The sequence below is a fragment of the Oncorhynchus keta genome, chromosome 13, assembly GCF_023373465.1.
Source record: "Oncorhynchus keta strain PuntledgeMale-10-30-2019 chromosome 13, Oket_V2, whole genome shotgun sequence".
Classification (NCBI taxonomy): Eukaryota; Metazoa; Chordata; class Actinopteri; order Salmoniformes; family Salmonidae; genus Oncorhynchus; species Oncorhynchus keta.
This window is the reverse complement of record NC_068433.1, coordinates 32,318,390-32,335,117: the sequence shown is the minus strand read 5'-3', so window position 1 is coordinate 32,335,117 and position 16,728 is coordinate 32,318,390. Positions and strand designations below refer to the sequence as shown.

Here is a 16,728-nt window from a genome sequence, read left to right as displayed (position 1 = left end):
GTCTATGTGAAGAATCTGTTGATGTGCCCTTGAGCAAGGCACTTAACCCTAATTGCTCCTTTAAGTCTCTCTGGATGAGAGTGTCTGCTAAATGACTCAAATGTAATTGTGTTAACAATATTTCCAATATTTAGCTTTGGTTCCTGTTTGGATTCATTTACACAACAACTTCCTTTACTTGCTAAGGATGGCCTCTTATTGGATGGCCCACATTGGTGGATACTTTATGAGTATGTCTCTCTCTCCCACTCCCTACTCCTTCTCTTCGTTTCCTTTCTCTATGACATCTCTCCATCTTCCCTTTTCATCTCTCCCTCTCATGTTGTTTTCCCTCTATATCACTGTAACAGAGTCAGAGTGAGGTCAGATATACACTACCTGTCACACAGACTGACGCACGTTGACAGACCAGACTACTAGATTTACATTTACCAGATTCCTGACTGTCCCTTTAACAACATCCCATCTCTCACACAAAAGGTCCCTCCATTCCTCCATCCCTTCATCCCTTCCAGCCTTCTTTTCTTTAAAAACTTACTTTTTTTTTTTACAGAAAGGACAGGAAAGACAAGTGGCTAATGTGCACTCTCTCGCTCCCTCTCTTTCCTCGATCATTCCATCCATCACTCCATCCATCTCTCCTCAAACAGACCCACTAAGGCGGGTTTAGTCGGTTTTCTTTGTATGACAGTTTAACATCATGGTAAAATACAGTATGCACTACCTGATGAGGTCACTTAGAGATCAGTCAATCAGGTTTAACTGTCAACGAGGGACTTTTATGTTGTCAGGCAGGGTTAGGGAGTAACTGATTACATGTACATGTAATCTGTTACATGTAATCTGATTACAAAATAATTTAACCAACAAAAATATTGTTATCATATTACAGATACTTTTAAAAAACGAGATAATTACTTCTTGAATTACTTTTACATTTAGAAAGGATGTTTGCGAGAATGTTTTTTTTTTGTGTCTTCTGTTTTCTCAATGACATTTAATTCAGCTTTGAAAAAAGGCTCATGTTTAAGTTTGTTCCATCTGAGCGAGTCTTACCTGACCGCAAGTCAGAGACCACTATGACACACCAAATGTTTGTTGGATCCTTTTTGTCTTCTTCTTTGGCCTGTTAAAGGGAAAGTAATCAGATTACATTACTGAATGTGGTGGGGGGGGTTGTTTGTTGTGTACAATACTCCTTCCCTCACCTTGTGTCGAGGAGCTGGGTAACACTTTGATTGACAGGTAGTGGAGTGACGAGGTATGATCTCACACTTAGTAAACAGGGAGACTTCTGGGAAGAAACACAGAGGGGCAATACTAAGGCCTGAACATGTGTTATCAGAGCAGTGATGTGATTATTAAGGTGGATGTTTAATAGCACTGAGGTATGTACCTGGTGTTTGCTCTGTCAAGTATAAGCAAATAGGTCTGATTGATTGATAAACATTGGTTAACAATTGAGAGCCAATATTGGGTTACTTGGAGATGACAGACTCACATCTGTATGTCAATGGCTGTTGGATGTTGGATGTAGTGTGTGTTTGTATTTGTGTGTGCTTGTCTGTGTGCAATATTTTGTGAATGGTAAAGAAAATATCAAAGAACCCTCCTCATTGAGAACACGTTCTACGACAGGCATAGAAGTCCATCCAATCCAAGGCAGCTCCTTCTGCTCCAAAGCCTGTTTCATCTCTTATCTCAACACAGAAATGAAATCCTCATCTCATCTCTCTCTCTCTCTCTCTCTCTCTCTCTCACTCTCCCTCTCTCTCTCTCCTTATTTGTCAGAGAGTGTAAATTAATCCTTCTCTCCCGCCCCGAAGGGGGTGTGTGTGTGCGCTCGTGTGTGTGTTAGGCTTGGGCAGCATAACGTATACCAGGATATTTTGAAATGCAGGGGTAACTTAGTTAACTATCTAAGTAAGATGTGCCAAATAAATTATCTCCAGCTCAGGGCTCCAGCTATGCATTTGGTTTGCTAGCTTGCAAGATCAATCTTCTTGGTCACAGTATTGACTATCAATCCCCTCCTGGATAAAGATCCCTTCTGCCAAAATTGTTTTGTACAGAATTTTATTTGTGTTTTTATTATATACCGTGTATATATTATGTTTGGAAAGAAATAGCGCCCCTTGTGTGCACTGCCTGTAATACCGTATACGCCGTTATGGTACAGGAACGGTATTACGGTATGAAAATCTGGATACCGCCAAACCCTAGTGTGTGTGTGTGTGTGGGGCCGCAGATTAGTCCTTAAATTCCACCCTATTGTACATCTCCCCCACTGGCTTTTCATAGGGAGGCAGGGAACGTAGAAAGTCAAGGTGTGGTGTCTTTAAATGGATAATCCTTTAGAAGACACTCACACACACAAACACACACACACACACACACATACACACTTGGCGTGGGAACCCAATAGAGTAGGGCATCAACATGTGCGGTAGGATACTTTCACATCAGGATTTTGACTGGGCTGGAAGCTGAATAGAGAGAGAGGGAGTCCCATGACAAAAGTTTGACGGCTCCCTGTTCTTTGTCTTTTTGTCTCTCCCAGTGTTATTTTTCTCTCTTTCTGTTTGATCCATTGTTCATTGACAGGCCTATGTCAGTGTATCCATGTGCTTCTCTGAGCACATGTCTGAAATAGCATGTGGAGACCTTGGCCTCTCTCTTTCTGTCTTTACGCTCTCTCTCTTTCTCTCTCTTTTTTCTGTCTTTACTCTCTCTCTCTTTCTCTCTCGTTCTCCCACTCTCTTTGTCTCGCCCTCTCTCTCTCTCTCTCTCTCTCTCTCTCTCTCTCTCTCTCTCTCTCTCTCTCTCTCTCTCTCTCCTTGCCCTGCTTCTGTCACTCTGATTAGCATGAGTGTGGAGATCAGAGGAAAGAGTGCGGGAAAGAGAGGGAGAACTTGACCAACAGAGAGAGTGAGGAGAGAGGGCAGACTTTCCTTTCCCTCTCTTTCTATCTACCTCCCCTCCGCCCCACCCCCTCCTTCACTTGTATTTGTTAGAGAGAAACCCCCTGTAAGAGTGAGGTCAAGAGTTTGAGGAGGTAGCTAGTGACATGTCTGCTGGTCATGTGAAGTGGTCTATGATCTATGAACCTGGGACTGTGTTTGCTCAACGTTTCAGCCGCAACAACCTGTAGGGGTGTTCACCATGCACCTTGTGGTGTACACACACGCACACACACACACACACACACACACACACACACACACACACACACACACACACACACACACACACACACACACACACACACACACACACACACACACACACACACACACACACATTCACATCTGTATGGCCAGACACCACAACAGACTGTGAGGTCCTCTTACAGGGCCCCTGGGATCCTGGGCCTAATTCCATATGACTTTGGCCTTGCATTCTTACCCCTGTCCCTTCACCTATCACATCCCCTACCCTTTCACCTCCACGAGGGGCCCTCCATGAGGGGTATAACTTACACTCACACTACAATCACGAACACACTTCCCGTACAGACACACACATAGCTATCACAACCATCTCACTCTTTACAACCCACATACGTACAGCTCCAAACCCTGTCACCTTTCGCCCCCCTCAAACCCCCCCTCTCTCTCCTCTCACCTCAACCTGTATTCAGGGGTAGATGTAAAATAGTAAATGAAAATCCGGGGCACTCAAATGAATATGATGTGCTACTTTTGGTATGGTATGGTATGTGTTCATTTGTGGTTTTCCATCATCCATTTCGTATGATATGTTACAAATAACAATTTGATATTTTACGAATTGCAATTTGTACAATATTTTAAGAATTTGCAATACATATGATATTAATTCCAATTTGTTGTGGCTAACGTTGTTTGGGTGGCTAACGCTGGGTGGCTAATATTAGCAAGTCCAGGGGTTAAGGTTATGGGAAGGGTTAGCTAACATGTTAAGTAGTTGTAAAGTAGCTAAAAACAGTAAGTAGTTGTAAATTAGCTAAACTGCTAAAGTTGTCCACGGTGAGATTTGAACACGCAACCTCTGGGTTGATAGACGTTCCCATTATAAGCCTACCTATCGATGCCGACCAACCACCCACCTTTCATTTTTGTCTTCAATAACCTTCTGTTTCATGTAACCATACCAAATGTAACGTACTAATTTGAGTGTCCCGGGTTTTTGTTTACTGTGCCACGTCTAGTCTATGAGACCAGGCTGCTCACCTCCCCAGGACGCAACCGACACCCTTTCATCCCTAATCGCGTTGAAACGCCATCTCTGACCCTTGACCTCTAGCTAGCCCCTAGCTGTCCCCTAGGAGCCCCTAGCCCAGGACTGCTGCTGGGTTGTTTTAATCCTCTATGAAAGGACCTATATTGCATTGTTCCCGGTCCCAGACGGTCTCAATATTGACTGACTGACAGACACGACTGGCTGTTCATGAGTAGGCTTCGACTCTGTGTGTAGACCTACACACACTGTGTTTCTCACATGAGAGGTTGTTTTCCGTCCCGCTCTGGTTTCTGAGAAAGAAGCACGCGCAATTGTTCTGTGAATGGGCTTTGGTATGTGTGAGGTGGCTTATGTACTTTATCTATGCTAATAGTGTGATGGATTTGAAGTTGTTGTCGGTATTCCAACGAAGCATAACGTGCAAGGACTATTGAGACATGCACCTATCTTAAAAGTCCCTGCATTGGTTAACTGTTGATTTTAGAATTGATTTTTAAAAAATAAAGAAAATGAAAGCACCATGTGGCCTTGCACACAAAGACATGTCTGACATGCTTTTAAGATATGTGCCTTAGTCGGTCCCCTCAGATCCTCTGGCCTTTTAGTTGTTCCAAAGGTCATAACCAAACATTTTGGTGAGGCTAGCCTATAGCCACCATGGCCCTGACGTTTGGAACAGCCTGCTGAAGGATCCGAGGGCCTCAGAAACTGTAGAAACCTTTTTAGAAACCTTTCTAGCTGTGCTTTTCAGTCATACTACAGTATCTATTTTATAGATTTTATCCCATTTTATATATCTTATACATTTTAATATATTTTAATGCATCTCTCAGTCCACTGTTATTAGTGTTTTTTTTTTACTCTTTTAATTTGTCTAACTTTATTTTACCATTTTAATGTGTCCTGTTTGTATCTTTCTCACCTTTTATTATTTTATTTCGGACTTTGAAATGCATCCGCTTTCTTTGAGAAATGTGCTTGATGAATTAAGTTTGATGTGATTATTGAAATGGGCAGGGAGAGACGTTTAAAATGTGTATTCATTTTGAACAAAAGCTGCATTAAGGTTGACGCGTGATTGATAAACTACGATAGCAGATCCCATATGTGTTCCCCATTAAGAGCTCTACTTATAAGATAGTGGTTAGACTGGCCAGGTATGTGGCACCCGGTCTTTTCCTCTCTATTTCTGATCATTTCAAATATGTTAAATGTGTTGTGTATTTGTTTCAGTGGCATGATCAAACCCACTACACATCTTTAACAAAAAATCACGGCGGTTGTTTATTCCTCATATAACACTTTTCATCGTCATAAGATGTTAGTTAGCAGACGTGGATCCAAAACATAGATCAAACACTTATTCTACATTATTCCGTTGGTTCAATTGTACAGAGACAATCAAATCCAATGGAGCACTTGAAAGTGTTGGTCCTAGAGGTTAAGCCTGGTACTGTATGTGGTTCTTTCTCGCTCTCTCTCTCAACTCAATTCAAAGGGCTTTTTTGGCATGGGGAACATATGTTTACATTGCCAAAGTAAACGGAATAGGCAATAAAACAAAAGGGAAATAAACAAGGGAAACACGAGTAAACATTACACTCACAATTTCTTTTAAAGCGTATCGATGTTTCAAAAGTTTTATTATTGGCTATGTACAGTGTTGTAAAAGTGTGCACGTAGTTGAAGTGTAAAAGGGAAAAGTATTCAGACCCCTTGACTTTTTCCACATTTTGTTACGTTTACAGCCTTATTCCAAAATTTTTTAAAATGATCCTCAATCTACACACACTACCACATCATGGCAAAGCGAAAACAGATTTTGGGGAATTTTTGCAAATGTATTAAATATCAAAAACAGAAATATCTTATTTACATAAACACACCTGTTTATATAAGGTCCCATAGTTGACAGTGCATGTCAGAGCAAAAACCAAGCCATTAGGTCGAAGGAATTATCCATAGAGCTCCGAGACAGGATTGTGTCGAGGCACAGATCTGCGGAAGCGTACCAAAAATTGTCTGCAGCATTGAAGGTCCCCAAGAACACAGTGTCCTCCACCATTCTTAAATGGAAGAAGTTTGGAACCACCAAGGCTCTTCCCAGAGCTGGCCATCGAGCCAAACAGAACAATCGGGGGAGAAGAGCCTTGGTCAGGGAGGTGAACAAGAACTTGTTGGACACTCTGACAGAGCTCTAGAGTGTACCTGTTTTAGCTTTGTCATTATAGGGTATTGTGTGTAGATTGACGGTGGGAATTAAAAAATATATACAGTTTAGAATAAGTCTGTAACCTAACAAAATGTGAAAAAGTTCAAGGGATCTGAATACTTTCCGAAGGCACTGTAGGTTGTATTTGCAATGCTGTTTGTGCTCCACTGGTTGCCCTTTTGTCATGGCAACGACACAAATCTTGCTGCTGTGATTGGATAGTGCAGGTCTCTCTATCTCTCCCTTGTGGCTCAATTGGTAGAGCATGTGGCTTGCATGGGGCTTGCATGGGGCTTGCATGGGGCTTGATTCCCACTAAGGCCAACCATATGAAAATGTATTCCCGCCTCAAGTTGCTTTGGATAGAAGTGTCTGCTTAATGGCATACAGTACACAATGTAATACTAACGGTCTCTCTCTCTCTCTCTCTCTCTCTCTCTCTCTCTCTCTCTCTCTCTCTCTCTCCAGGGGACGACAGGAGAACCGTGTAATGGGTTGGACTGTAGTGGGGGATGCAATTGTAATCCAGAGAAAGGCAGCAGGGTAAGACATGAATACATCTCTATTCTCTCCCTCTCACACACATTCACATCTGTGACTGACCCGCTGGATTTGGTCTTATGTACCAACATTTGAAATGGTGTTTTTTTTACATTGGATAAAAATAGAGACTTGGATCTCGAAAATCGGATATCATCGACTACAGTTGAGGAACAGTGGGAAAGTAATTCTGCATTGAAAGTTGATACACTTGTAACGCCACTTTTGAGAAAATGGCCCTTGAATGTTTTGATTACACCTGTTGGAGAGCTCTTCTTCACACCCTCTTAAGCTTTAGCCCCACCCATCTCGTTAAGGATTCACATGTGATGCCATGTACTAGACATGTGAGTGAGTATGGTAACAACCAACGATTTCAAGACTAAAGGCTGGTTTAAACTACGTCTATCGACATGTCTGTAGAAAGTTGTTTCAGTCACATCCTGAACATTCTGTTGTTGTCCGACATGAAACTTGCTGTTGTCATTATGTAAAAGTATAAACACAAAAACAACAGGCTGCATGACGTCAGCAGCCTGGTCATCCAAAATAGCATAACTGGTGTATTTTATCACCAATAAACCTATCCATTTAAAAATGAATTGAGTATATGTTAACCTAGCAAACCAGGCAACTAAAAGCAACTTTCTAAACAATGTTTTGGTTCATTTCGAGGTTGTTAGCTAGCTAGCTAATGTTAAGTTAGCTGGCTAGACAGTTCAAATAATGACCATATCATATTGCTGACAGCATCTTAACTTAAATTTTTGTGTTCATTATTACAGGAAAATAAACTCACAACAAGATCATTACAAGTTATTGGCGAGCTAATTACAGAAAAAGCTTATGGTTGTGAGTGTGACGAAATAGAAGTAGGACATTCTACTGGAGAATTTTAGAACTTGGACACTGTCTCATTAGCCTAACGTTATATCCTAATTTGACTTTGTTGCAGGTCATGTTGTTCTTCAAATTACCGTCTCTGGTAAACACACGCTATATCAAATCAAATCTATGTTTATTTGTCACATGCACAGGATACAGAAGGTGTAAACGGTACAGTGGCTACTTGCATAGTGGGTCTTTTGTTTAGACATGTTAGCTACCTAAACAATGAATCATAATTCCAACTCATAACGTTACTACCCTGCATGAATATGCAGGTAGCTAAAGCTAACCAAATAGGTTCAATGTTAGCTAGCTAGCTGGCTCTGAGATACGAAAAATATTACTACACCGATCATACGCGTAACGTTAGCTAGCGAACCAGACAGCTAGCGTTCTCTAGCTAGCTATCAGTACACTTTAACTTACAATGAAAACAACTTTCTGACAAAATTAGAAACGTATGATATCTGAAAATGTAGCTAGCTAGATTTTAATGGCAAATGAAAGTTCACATGTTCCAGGAGGCATTTCTATAAAATGTTTATTTTTAAGTTCGAATGCCTCTCCTGTGCAGTAGTGACGCGCGACATACGCCTAGTTTCCTCTCCTCTCCTATTACAGGAGACACTATCTTGGCTTCTCGTCCATACCCACGCATGTCACAATTGTTTATTTTTTTAATGTTTTATTGTCGCATACACCGGATAGGTACAATCAAATGTGTTGTTTTATGAAGTTCGAAGCAGACCTGGGTCAAATACTTTTAGTACTAGAAAGTAGTTGTGGTTCTTGCAAAATAAAGTCAGAAAACACATACTGTTGCATTGAAAGTCTGGTACAGTGCCTTTGGGAAGTATTCAGACTACTTGACTCAATCCACATTTCAATCCACCTCATCAAGCTACACACAACCCAATAATGATAACCAAAAATAAGTTTTGATAATTTTTTGCTAATTTATTACAAATTAAAAACTGAAATAACACATTTACATAAGTATTCAGACCCTTTACACAGTACATTGTCGAAGCACCTTTGGCAGCGGTTACAGCATCTTGAGCATGACGATATAGGCTTGGCACACCTGTATTTGGGGAGTTTCTCCCATTCTTCTCTGCAAATCCTCTCAAGCTCTGCCAGGTTGGATATGGGGAGCATTGCTACACAGCTATTTTCAGGTCTCTCCAAAGATGTTAGATCAGGTTCAAGTCCGGGCTCTGGCAGGGCCACTTGTTCAAATCAAATCAAAGTGTATTTGTCACGTGTGCCGTTTACAACAGGTCAACACCTACTTACAAGCCCTAACCAACAGTGCAATTTTTTTTGTAAAAAATAGGTATTAGGTAAACAATAGATAAGTAAAGATTTTTTTAAAGAAATTAAAATGACAGTGAAAATAACAGTAGCGAGGCTATATATAGGTAGTACCGGTACAGAGTCAATGTCCGGGGGCACCGGTTAGTCGGGCTAATTGAGGTGACTATGCATAGATGACAAACAGAGAGTATCAGCAGCGTAAAAGAGTGGGTTGGCGGTGTGCGGGGTGGCGGGACACAATGTATATAGTCCGGGTAGCCATTTGTTTACCTATTCAGGAGTCTTATGGCTTTGTTGTAAAAGCTGTTGAGAAGCCTTTTGGTCCTAGACTCCGGTACCATTTTCCATACGGTAGCAGAGAGAACAGTCTATGACTAAGGTGTCTGGGGTCTTTGACCATTTTTAGGGCCTTCCTCTGACACCGCCTGGTATAGAGATCCTGGGTGGCAGGAAGCTTAGCCCCAGTGATGTACTGGGCTGTACATACTGCCTTGTGGTCGGAGGCCGAGCAGTTGCCATACCAGGCAGTGATGCAACATGCTCTCGATGTTGCAGTTGTAGAACCTTTTGAGGATCTGAGGACCCATGCCAAATCTTTTCAGTCTCCTGAGGGGGAATAGGTTTTGTTGTGCCCTCTTCACGACTATCTTGGTGTGTTTGGACCATATTAGTTTGTTGGTGATGTGGACACCAAGGAACTTGAAGCTCTCAACCTTCTCCACTACAGCCCCTTCGATGAGAATGGGGTGCGTGCTCGGTCCTCCAGATTTTTACCTTGTCAACTCAGGGATTCAATCTTGCAACCTTACGGTTAACTAGTCCAAAGCTCTAACCACCTGCCTGACGAGGAGCCTGCCTGTTACGCGAATGCAGTAAGAAGCCAAGGTAAGTTGCTAGCTAGCATTAAACTTATCTTATAAAAAACAATCAATCAATCATAATCACTAGTTAACTACAGATGGTTGACGATATTGCTAGTTTATCTAGCGTGTCCTGCGTTGCATATAATCGATGCGGTGTGCATTCGCGAAAAAGGACTGTCGTTGCTCCAACGTGTACCTAACCATAAACATCAATGCCTTTCTTAAAATCAATACACAGAAGTATATATTTTAAACCTGCATATTTAGCTGAAAGAAATCCAGGTTAGCAGGCAATATTAACCAGGTGAAATTGTGTCACTTCTCTTGCGTTCATTGCACGCAGAGTCAGGGTAAATGCAACAGTTTGGGCTGCATGACTCATTGCGAACTAATTTGCCAGAACTTTACATAATTATAACATAGCATTGAAGGTTGTGCAATGTAACAGCAATATTTAGACTTAGGGATGCCACCCGTTAGATAAAATATGGAACTGTTCTGTATTTCACTGAAATAATAAATGTTTGGTCTTCGAGATGATAGTTTCCGGATTCGACCATATTAATGACCTAAGGCTCGTATTTCTGTGTGTTATTATGTTATAATTAAGTCTATGATTTGATAGAGTGATGACTGAGCGATGGTAGGCAGTAGCAGGCTCGTAAGCATTCATTCAAACTGCACTTTCGTGCGTTTTGCCAGCAGCTCTTCGCTGTGCTTCAAGCACTGCGCTGTTTATGACTATCAACTCCCGAGATTAGGCTGGTGTAACTGATGTGAAATAGCTAGCTAGTTAGCGGGGGGGGCGCTAATAGCATTTCAAACGTCACTCGCTCTGAAACTTGGAGTAGTTGTTACCCTTGATCTGCATGGGTAACGCTGCTTCGAGGGTGGCTGTTGTCGATGTGTTCCTGGTTCGAGCCCAGGTAGCGGTGAGGAGGATGGATGAGAGCTATATTGTTACACTGGCAATACTAAAGTGCCTATAAGAACATCCAATAGTTAAAGGTATATGAAATACAAATGGTATAGAGAGAAATGGTCCTATAATTCCTATAATAACTACAACCTAAAACTTGTTACCTGGGAATATTGAAGACTCATGTTAAAAGGATAGCAGGTTTTCTTATAAGCTGAAGCCACTCCTGCATTGCCTTGGCTGTGTGATTAGGGTCGTTGTGCTGTTGGAAGTTGAACCTTTGCCCCAGTCTGCGGTCCTGAGCGCACTGGAGCAGGTTTTCATCAAGGTTCTCTCTGTATTTTGCTCCGTTCATCTTTGCCTCGATCCTGACTAGTCTCTCAGTCCCTGCCGCTGAAAATAAAGAGTTCAATCATGGTTTCATCAGACCAGAGAATCTTGTTTCTCATGGTCTGAGAGTCCTTTAGGTGCCTTTTTACAGAGGAGTGGCTTCCGTCTGGCTACTCTACCGTAAAGGCCTGATTGGTGGAGTGCTGCAGAGATGGTTGTCCTTCTGGAAGTTTCTCCCATCTCCATAGAGGATCTCTGGAGCTCTGTCAGAGTGACCATCGGGTTCTTGGTCACCTCCCTGACCAAGGCCCTTCTCCCCGATTCCTCAGTTTGGCTCGGTGGCCAGCTCTGGGAAGAGCCTTGGTGGTTCCAAACTTCTTTCATTTAAGAATGATGGAGGCCCCTGTGTTCTTGGGGACCTTCAATACTGCAGACATTTTTTGGTGCCCTTCCCCAGATCTGTACCTCGACACAATGCTGTCTCTGAGCTCTACAGACAATTCCGACCTCATGGCTTGGTTTTTGCTCTGACATGCACTGTCAACAGTGGAACCTTATATAGACAGGTGTGTGCCTTTCCAAATCATGTCCAATAAATTCAGTTTATCACAGGTGGACTCCAAGTTGTGGAAACATCTCAAGGATGATCATTGGAACAGGTCACTTGAGTTCAATTTCGAGTCTCATAGCAAAGGGTCTGAATACTTATGTAAATAATTATTTTTAAAAAAACAGTTTTCGCGTTTATAATTTATGGGGTATTGTGTGTAGATTTCTGAGGATTTTTATTTATTTAATCCATTTTAGAATATGGCCGTAATGTAACAAAAAGTGGAAAAAGTCAAGGGGTCTGAATACTTTCCGAAAGCACTGTGTAAGCATACTCTCAGTAAAATGTAGAGTTCTGGACTGTAACAGGAGTTTAGGCCAATGCAACAGTGGTTCTTGTCATTCTTTACCACAACCAATGGGGTAAGAAATTGTACAAAGTCTAAATGTTGTAGTCACCTTCAGAAATTACAGCTTTGGTCAAATGACATGTTTTTCTTCTCCAACAAACCTAAACATTAGTTGTGTTGAGCAAAGTTATTGTTGCAGTGTTGGTCACATATTAACAGGACATTTTACATTTCAGTAATTTAGCAGGCGCTTTTATCCAGAGCGACTTACAGTTAGCGCATTCAAACAGTTAGCGTATTCATACAGTTAGCGCATTCAAACAGTTAGCGCATTCATACAGTTAGCGCATTCAAACAGTTAGCGCATTCAAACAGTTAGCGCATTCAAACAGTTAGCGCATTCAAACAGTTAGCGCATTCAAACAGTTAGCGCATTCAAACAGTTAGCGCATTCAAACAGTTAGCACATTCATCATTTTTTCCTCAGTAAAGTAGCTATGAGCAAAATCAGTGCTGGTGAGAAAAGAAAGTGAACGGGTTATTTCAAGAAAAGCAAAGGTGTTACGAATGTAATGTATTTTGTATTTTTTTGAGTCAGATGCACGCACATACACACACACTCTCCTTTAAAAGCGTGCCTACGCACTAATATCAAACTCCTTTTGTTTTACCATCTTATTTAGATCCCTCAAGCAACAACTGACCACTTATAGTTCATGAGCGTAAACAAATCAGTCATTCTAAAAAGATAGACATTAGCCAGAAATGTGTTGCACACTTACGCAGATTATTACTTTAATACTCTTCGGAAAAATATCCTCTGCTGTTGCTGCCGTGATGGCTGGTTTATTTCATATTCTGTCCTCGTCTCCACAGTATATAGGAGAGTCTAAGCTCAACGGGTCCTAACCATACCTGTGTTCAGCCCTGCTGAAGTTGATACCTGCAGGCTAGGAATAGTCATAGTCAATTACCTTACCTGATCCTGATCTGAGAGAATTAGACACACACACACACACACACACACACACACACACACACACACACACACACACACACACACACACACACACACACACACACACACACACACACACACACACACACACACACACACACACATACGAGTGCTCGGGCACACACACACACACACACACACACACACACACACACACACACACACACACACACACACACACACACACACACACACACACACACACACACACACACACCTACACACACACACCTACACAGACACACTATCCCTGCTTCTCACCTGTAGCTACTTGATAACCTTTTACCAATGTGGTCTCATGCAGTGACAATGCCCAGGCTAGACAAATCTGGATGCTGGCCAACAGGAATGTTTCCCTGTGTTCTGGGCTAGCCAGGTCTAGATGTTGGCAAACAGAGATGTTACCCTGTGTTTCTCCCTAAATCCTGACAGTGGCTCCTTTACCTGCTCTGGCCTCGCTCCAAGCCACTGTTTGTTCTGTCCTGCTACTGCTCCACACCTTGTAGAGTATGTCTGTCCGTGTCTGTCCGTGTCTGTCTGTGTCTGTCTGTCTGTCTGTGTGTGTGTGCCAGCGATCACTCCCAAATTCTAAATGCCAGGGGGAGGAACACTAGTGGACACATGCCCCACCCCTATCCATTATCCCTCCCCTCCCCCTTTCACCCTTACCTACACCCCTGCCCCCGCCCCTCACCCCCTAACAAAACATTACCAGATCATGTCCCTGAATTACTTTGTGCCTCTCAAATGGCACCCTATTCTCTACGCAGTGCACTAAGTTTGACCAGAGCTCTATAGAACCTGGTCAAAAGAAGTGTGCTACATAGGGAATAGAGTGCCATTTGGGACTCAAGCCTACAACCTCACCTCGCCCTCTTGCCGACAAGAATTGTTTTGACACGGGGGGAGGGGATAAAGAAAGAAATCAAAACAATGACATCCGTTTTACGACGGGATTGATTTATGATCGGATGAATAGAAGAAAAGAACGTGAGATGTTTAACATGACGTCTAGCGAGTGCTAACTGCTGCCGACGTGTGTGACACGAAGGAGTTTGACATTAAGGCCCTATTCCCACTACGAGATGTGAAGGAGAGTCTGAGGAGCCCGGTGTTCGAAAGAGAATTCTACTTTTCAATTCACATGACATCCTTTCCGTACCTTTCGTTGTGGCTGACAATGCGACATTCTCTGGTCAGCAGCTCAAATGTACAGTAAATATCACAGTAGCCACTAGCCAGTAGGCACAAACTATTTAACAATTCGAGCAACTTAATTCTTAAACATATTACCATTTTGAATAATGCAACCAAACCATATTCCACTCGAATAATGCTAAAATCCACAAGCATGTGCAGAAAATTAAAGAGTTTATTTTCTCGTCCGCACACATTAAACTAGCTGATAATACAGCTATTAGACCCAGTGCAGTCAAGCACAAAAACTAAACACTATTGAGATTTAAAGCTACGGCAACCAATTCAGAATGTAACAGGCTGCTACTATTATTTCAGGTAAAAATGTAATAAAACAAGTCAAATTTTGGGGGGGGAAATGACTACATTTCAGCTGATTTGAAAACATTGGTATGCTAAAACAACTTTTACTGTAAGAGCGTTGGCTCGACGAGACAATTCTGTTTACACTGCCCTGCTTCGGGGGGGGGGTCGTGTTCTACCTCACATGGAGGCTGCTGAAGGGAGGACGGCTCATAATAATGGCCCGAACGGAGTACATGGAATGGTACCAAAACCCATGGTTTTCATGTGTTTCATACCATTCCATTCACTCCGTTCCATTCCGTCCTCCCCTCAGTAGCCTCCCCTGTTCTGGAGGTAGCGGTTGAGACATGACAAGTTCACAGTGTAGCCGAGGGTATTTTTTACGAAAAGTCTATGTGTGAAGACCCTGTAAGTTAGGGGGTATAGCATTGTAAAATAGCACTGGGTGGGTTCACAACGGCGTAGTACTGACAGCTACTGTCTACCGCAGAAAATAACCATGTCCTTACCTCGTAGACCATGTCGCAGGAGGGGTCAGCTAGAGAGGGCTCATACCCTCACGTTGTCACTCGGCTTCCTACCCCACACAGCGAATAAACAAGTTCAAGAATAGGACAAGGAACTGGTGATGGAGTGAAAGAACAATGGAAGGAACAAGAGGACGCGGTGATGAACAATGAAATAAAAGACGACGATATCGAAAGTAGAGCGGAGACTCCCATCCTGACTCGTGTCCTCCGGACAGATGCCCTAGACGCCTCGTGTGCCAAAACGTTTGTGGTGGTCTGATGTGGTGTATATAGATTTAGATGAGTGAGATAGGTTAACCTCTCAGGGAGGCTGTTTTCTACGCCTCAAGCCTCATTCAGACCTTCTCCCTTTGCCAAAGAGGATTTTTTTTTATCATTGCCAGTATCTGTATCACACCCATGATGCATCATGCTAATGTTTTCAACACTTGATGTAAGGTTTAGTCATTAGGTATGGCTACAGGACAGAACATTGAATTATATGGTCAAGTTCAATAACATGAGTCATTGTCTGTGGATTTGACACTTGCAGGCATGGTCCAAAGAAACATTGTAGAAACATATCATGCTAAAGTATTTCCAATTAATTTGGCATAATACCCACCTCCAGTTGGAACAAGCTGTTTAGCCCAGGGGACAGAGAAAATGTACCTCTCTCTCTCTCTCTGGGGCTCTTTCTCTCTGTGTCCCTGTCGATCTCTCTCTCTCTTTCTTTCCCCATCTCCCTCTCCTCCCCTCTCCATATCCCCCTCTCTCAACCCCCCTCTCTCTCTCTTTGATTCTCTATGTTTAGTCTACTCTGACTGAGTGCACCTTTTTAGGTCAGTTTTGCCTCTCGTGGCCTTGATCTATCTGGTTATTTATTCTGTGTGGTGCAGTTAGAATTATATTGGCAAGCTAAAAGGCTCCACACACACACACGTTGTTTTTCTAATCCGACTAAATAGCTTTATATGTTGTCAGATGAACTGATATCAAAGTGAATCATTTTAGCTTCGCCAGTGGGCTGCAAACATCTCACACTCTCTGATTGGCTCGGTTGGCTCAGACCGACAGTAGGTGTGCTGAGCAGCTGTCGGTGTGTGTGTTTGCGTGTCTATGTCCATGTCTGTGTCTATTCCAACGCAACCTCCAGAGATTGAGTTGGGTTGGTCTTATACAGTACGTGTGTATGCGTTAGTCCCCTTGTCCATGTCTGTGCCTCAGCACCCTAGCGGCTTTCAGCAGTCAGACACACTAGTCTTACCAGCACACTTACCACCTCTACGGTACCCAGTCTGTAGCCAAACAGCAATTACCTAAGGGCTGTCTGAGGCAGTACACACACAGTGGGGCTGCAGCCTACACTTACACAGACACACGGATAGAGGCCTTGCAGCAAATAACATAGTGGCGACTATATTACACTCCACACACACACACACACACACACACACACACACACACACACACACACACACACACACACACACACACACACACACACAC

At 42.6% G+C, this 16,728-nt stretch overlaps 1 protein-coding gene across 3 annotated transcripts in view; it reads left to right on the top strand.

The window, feature by feature from the left end:
• col4a6 (collagen, type IV, alpha 6) overlaps nucleotides 1-16,728 on the top strand; it is a 176,606-nt gene that overhangs the window by 85,005 nt on the left and 74,873 nt on the right. For all 3 annotated transcript variants that reach the window (XM_052460008.1, XM_052460007.1, XM_035783951.2), the window contains exon 4: nucleotides 6,902-6,976. In XM_052460008.1, the coding sequence (XP_052315968.1) occupies nucleotides 6,902-6,976 (75 nt within the window). The remainder of the gene's footprint in view (nucleotides 1-6,901; nucleotides 6,977-16,728) is intronic.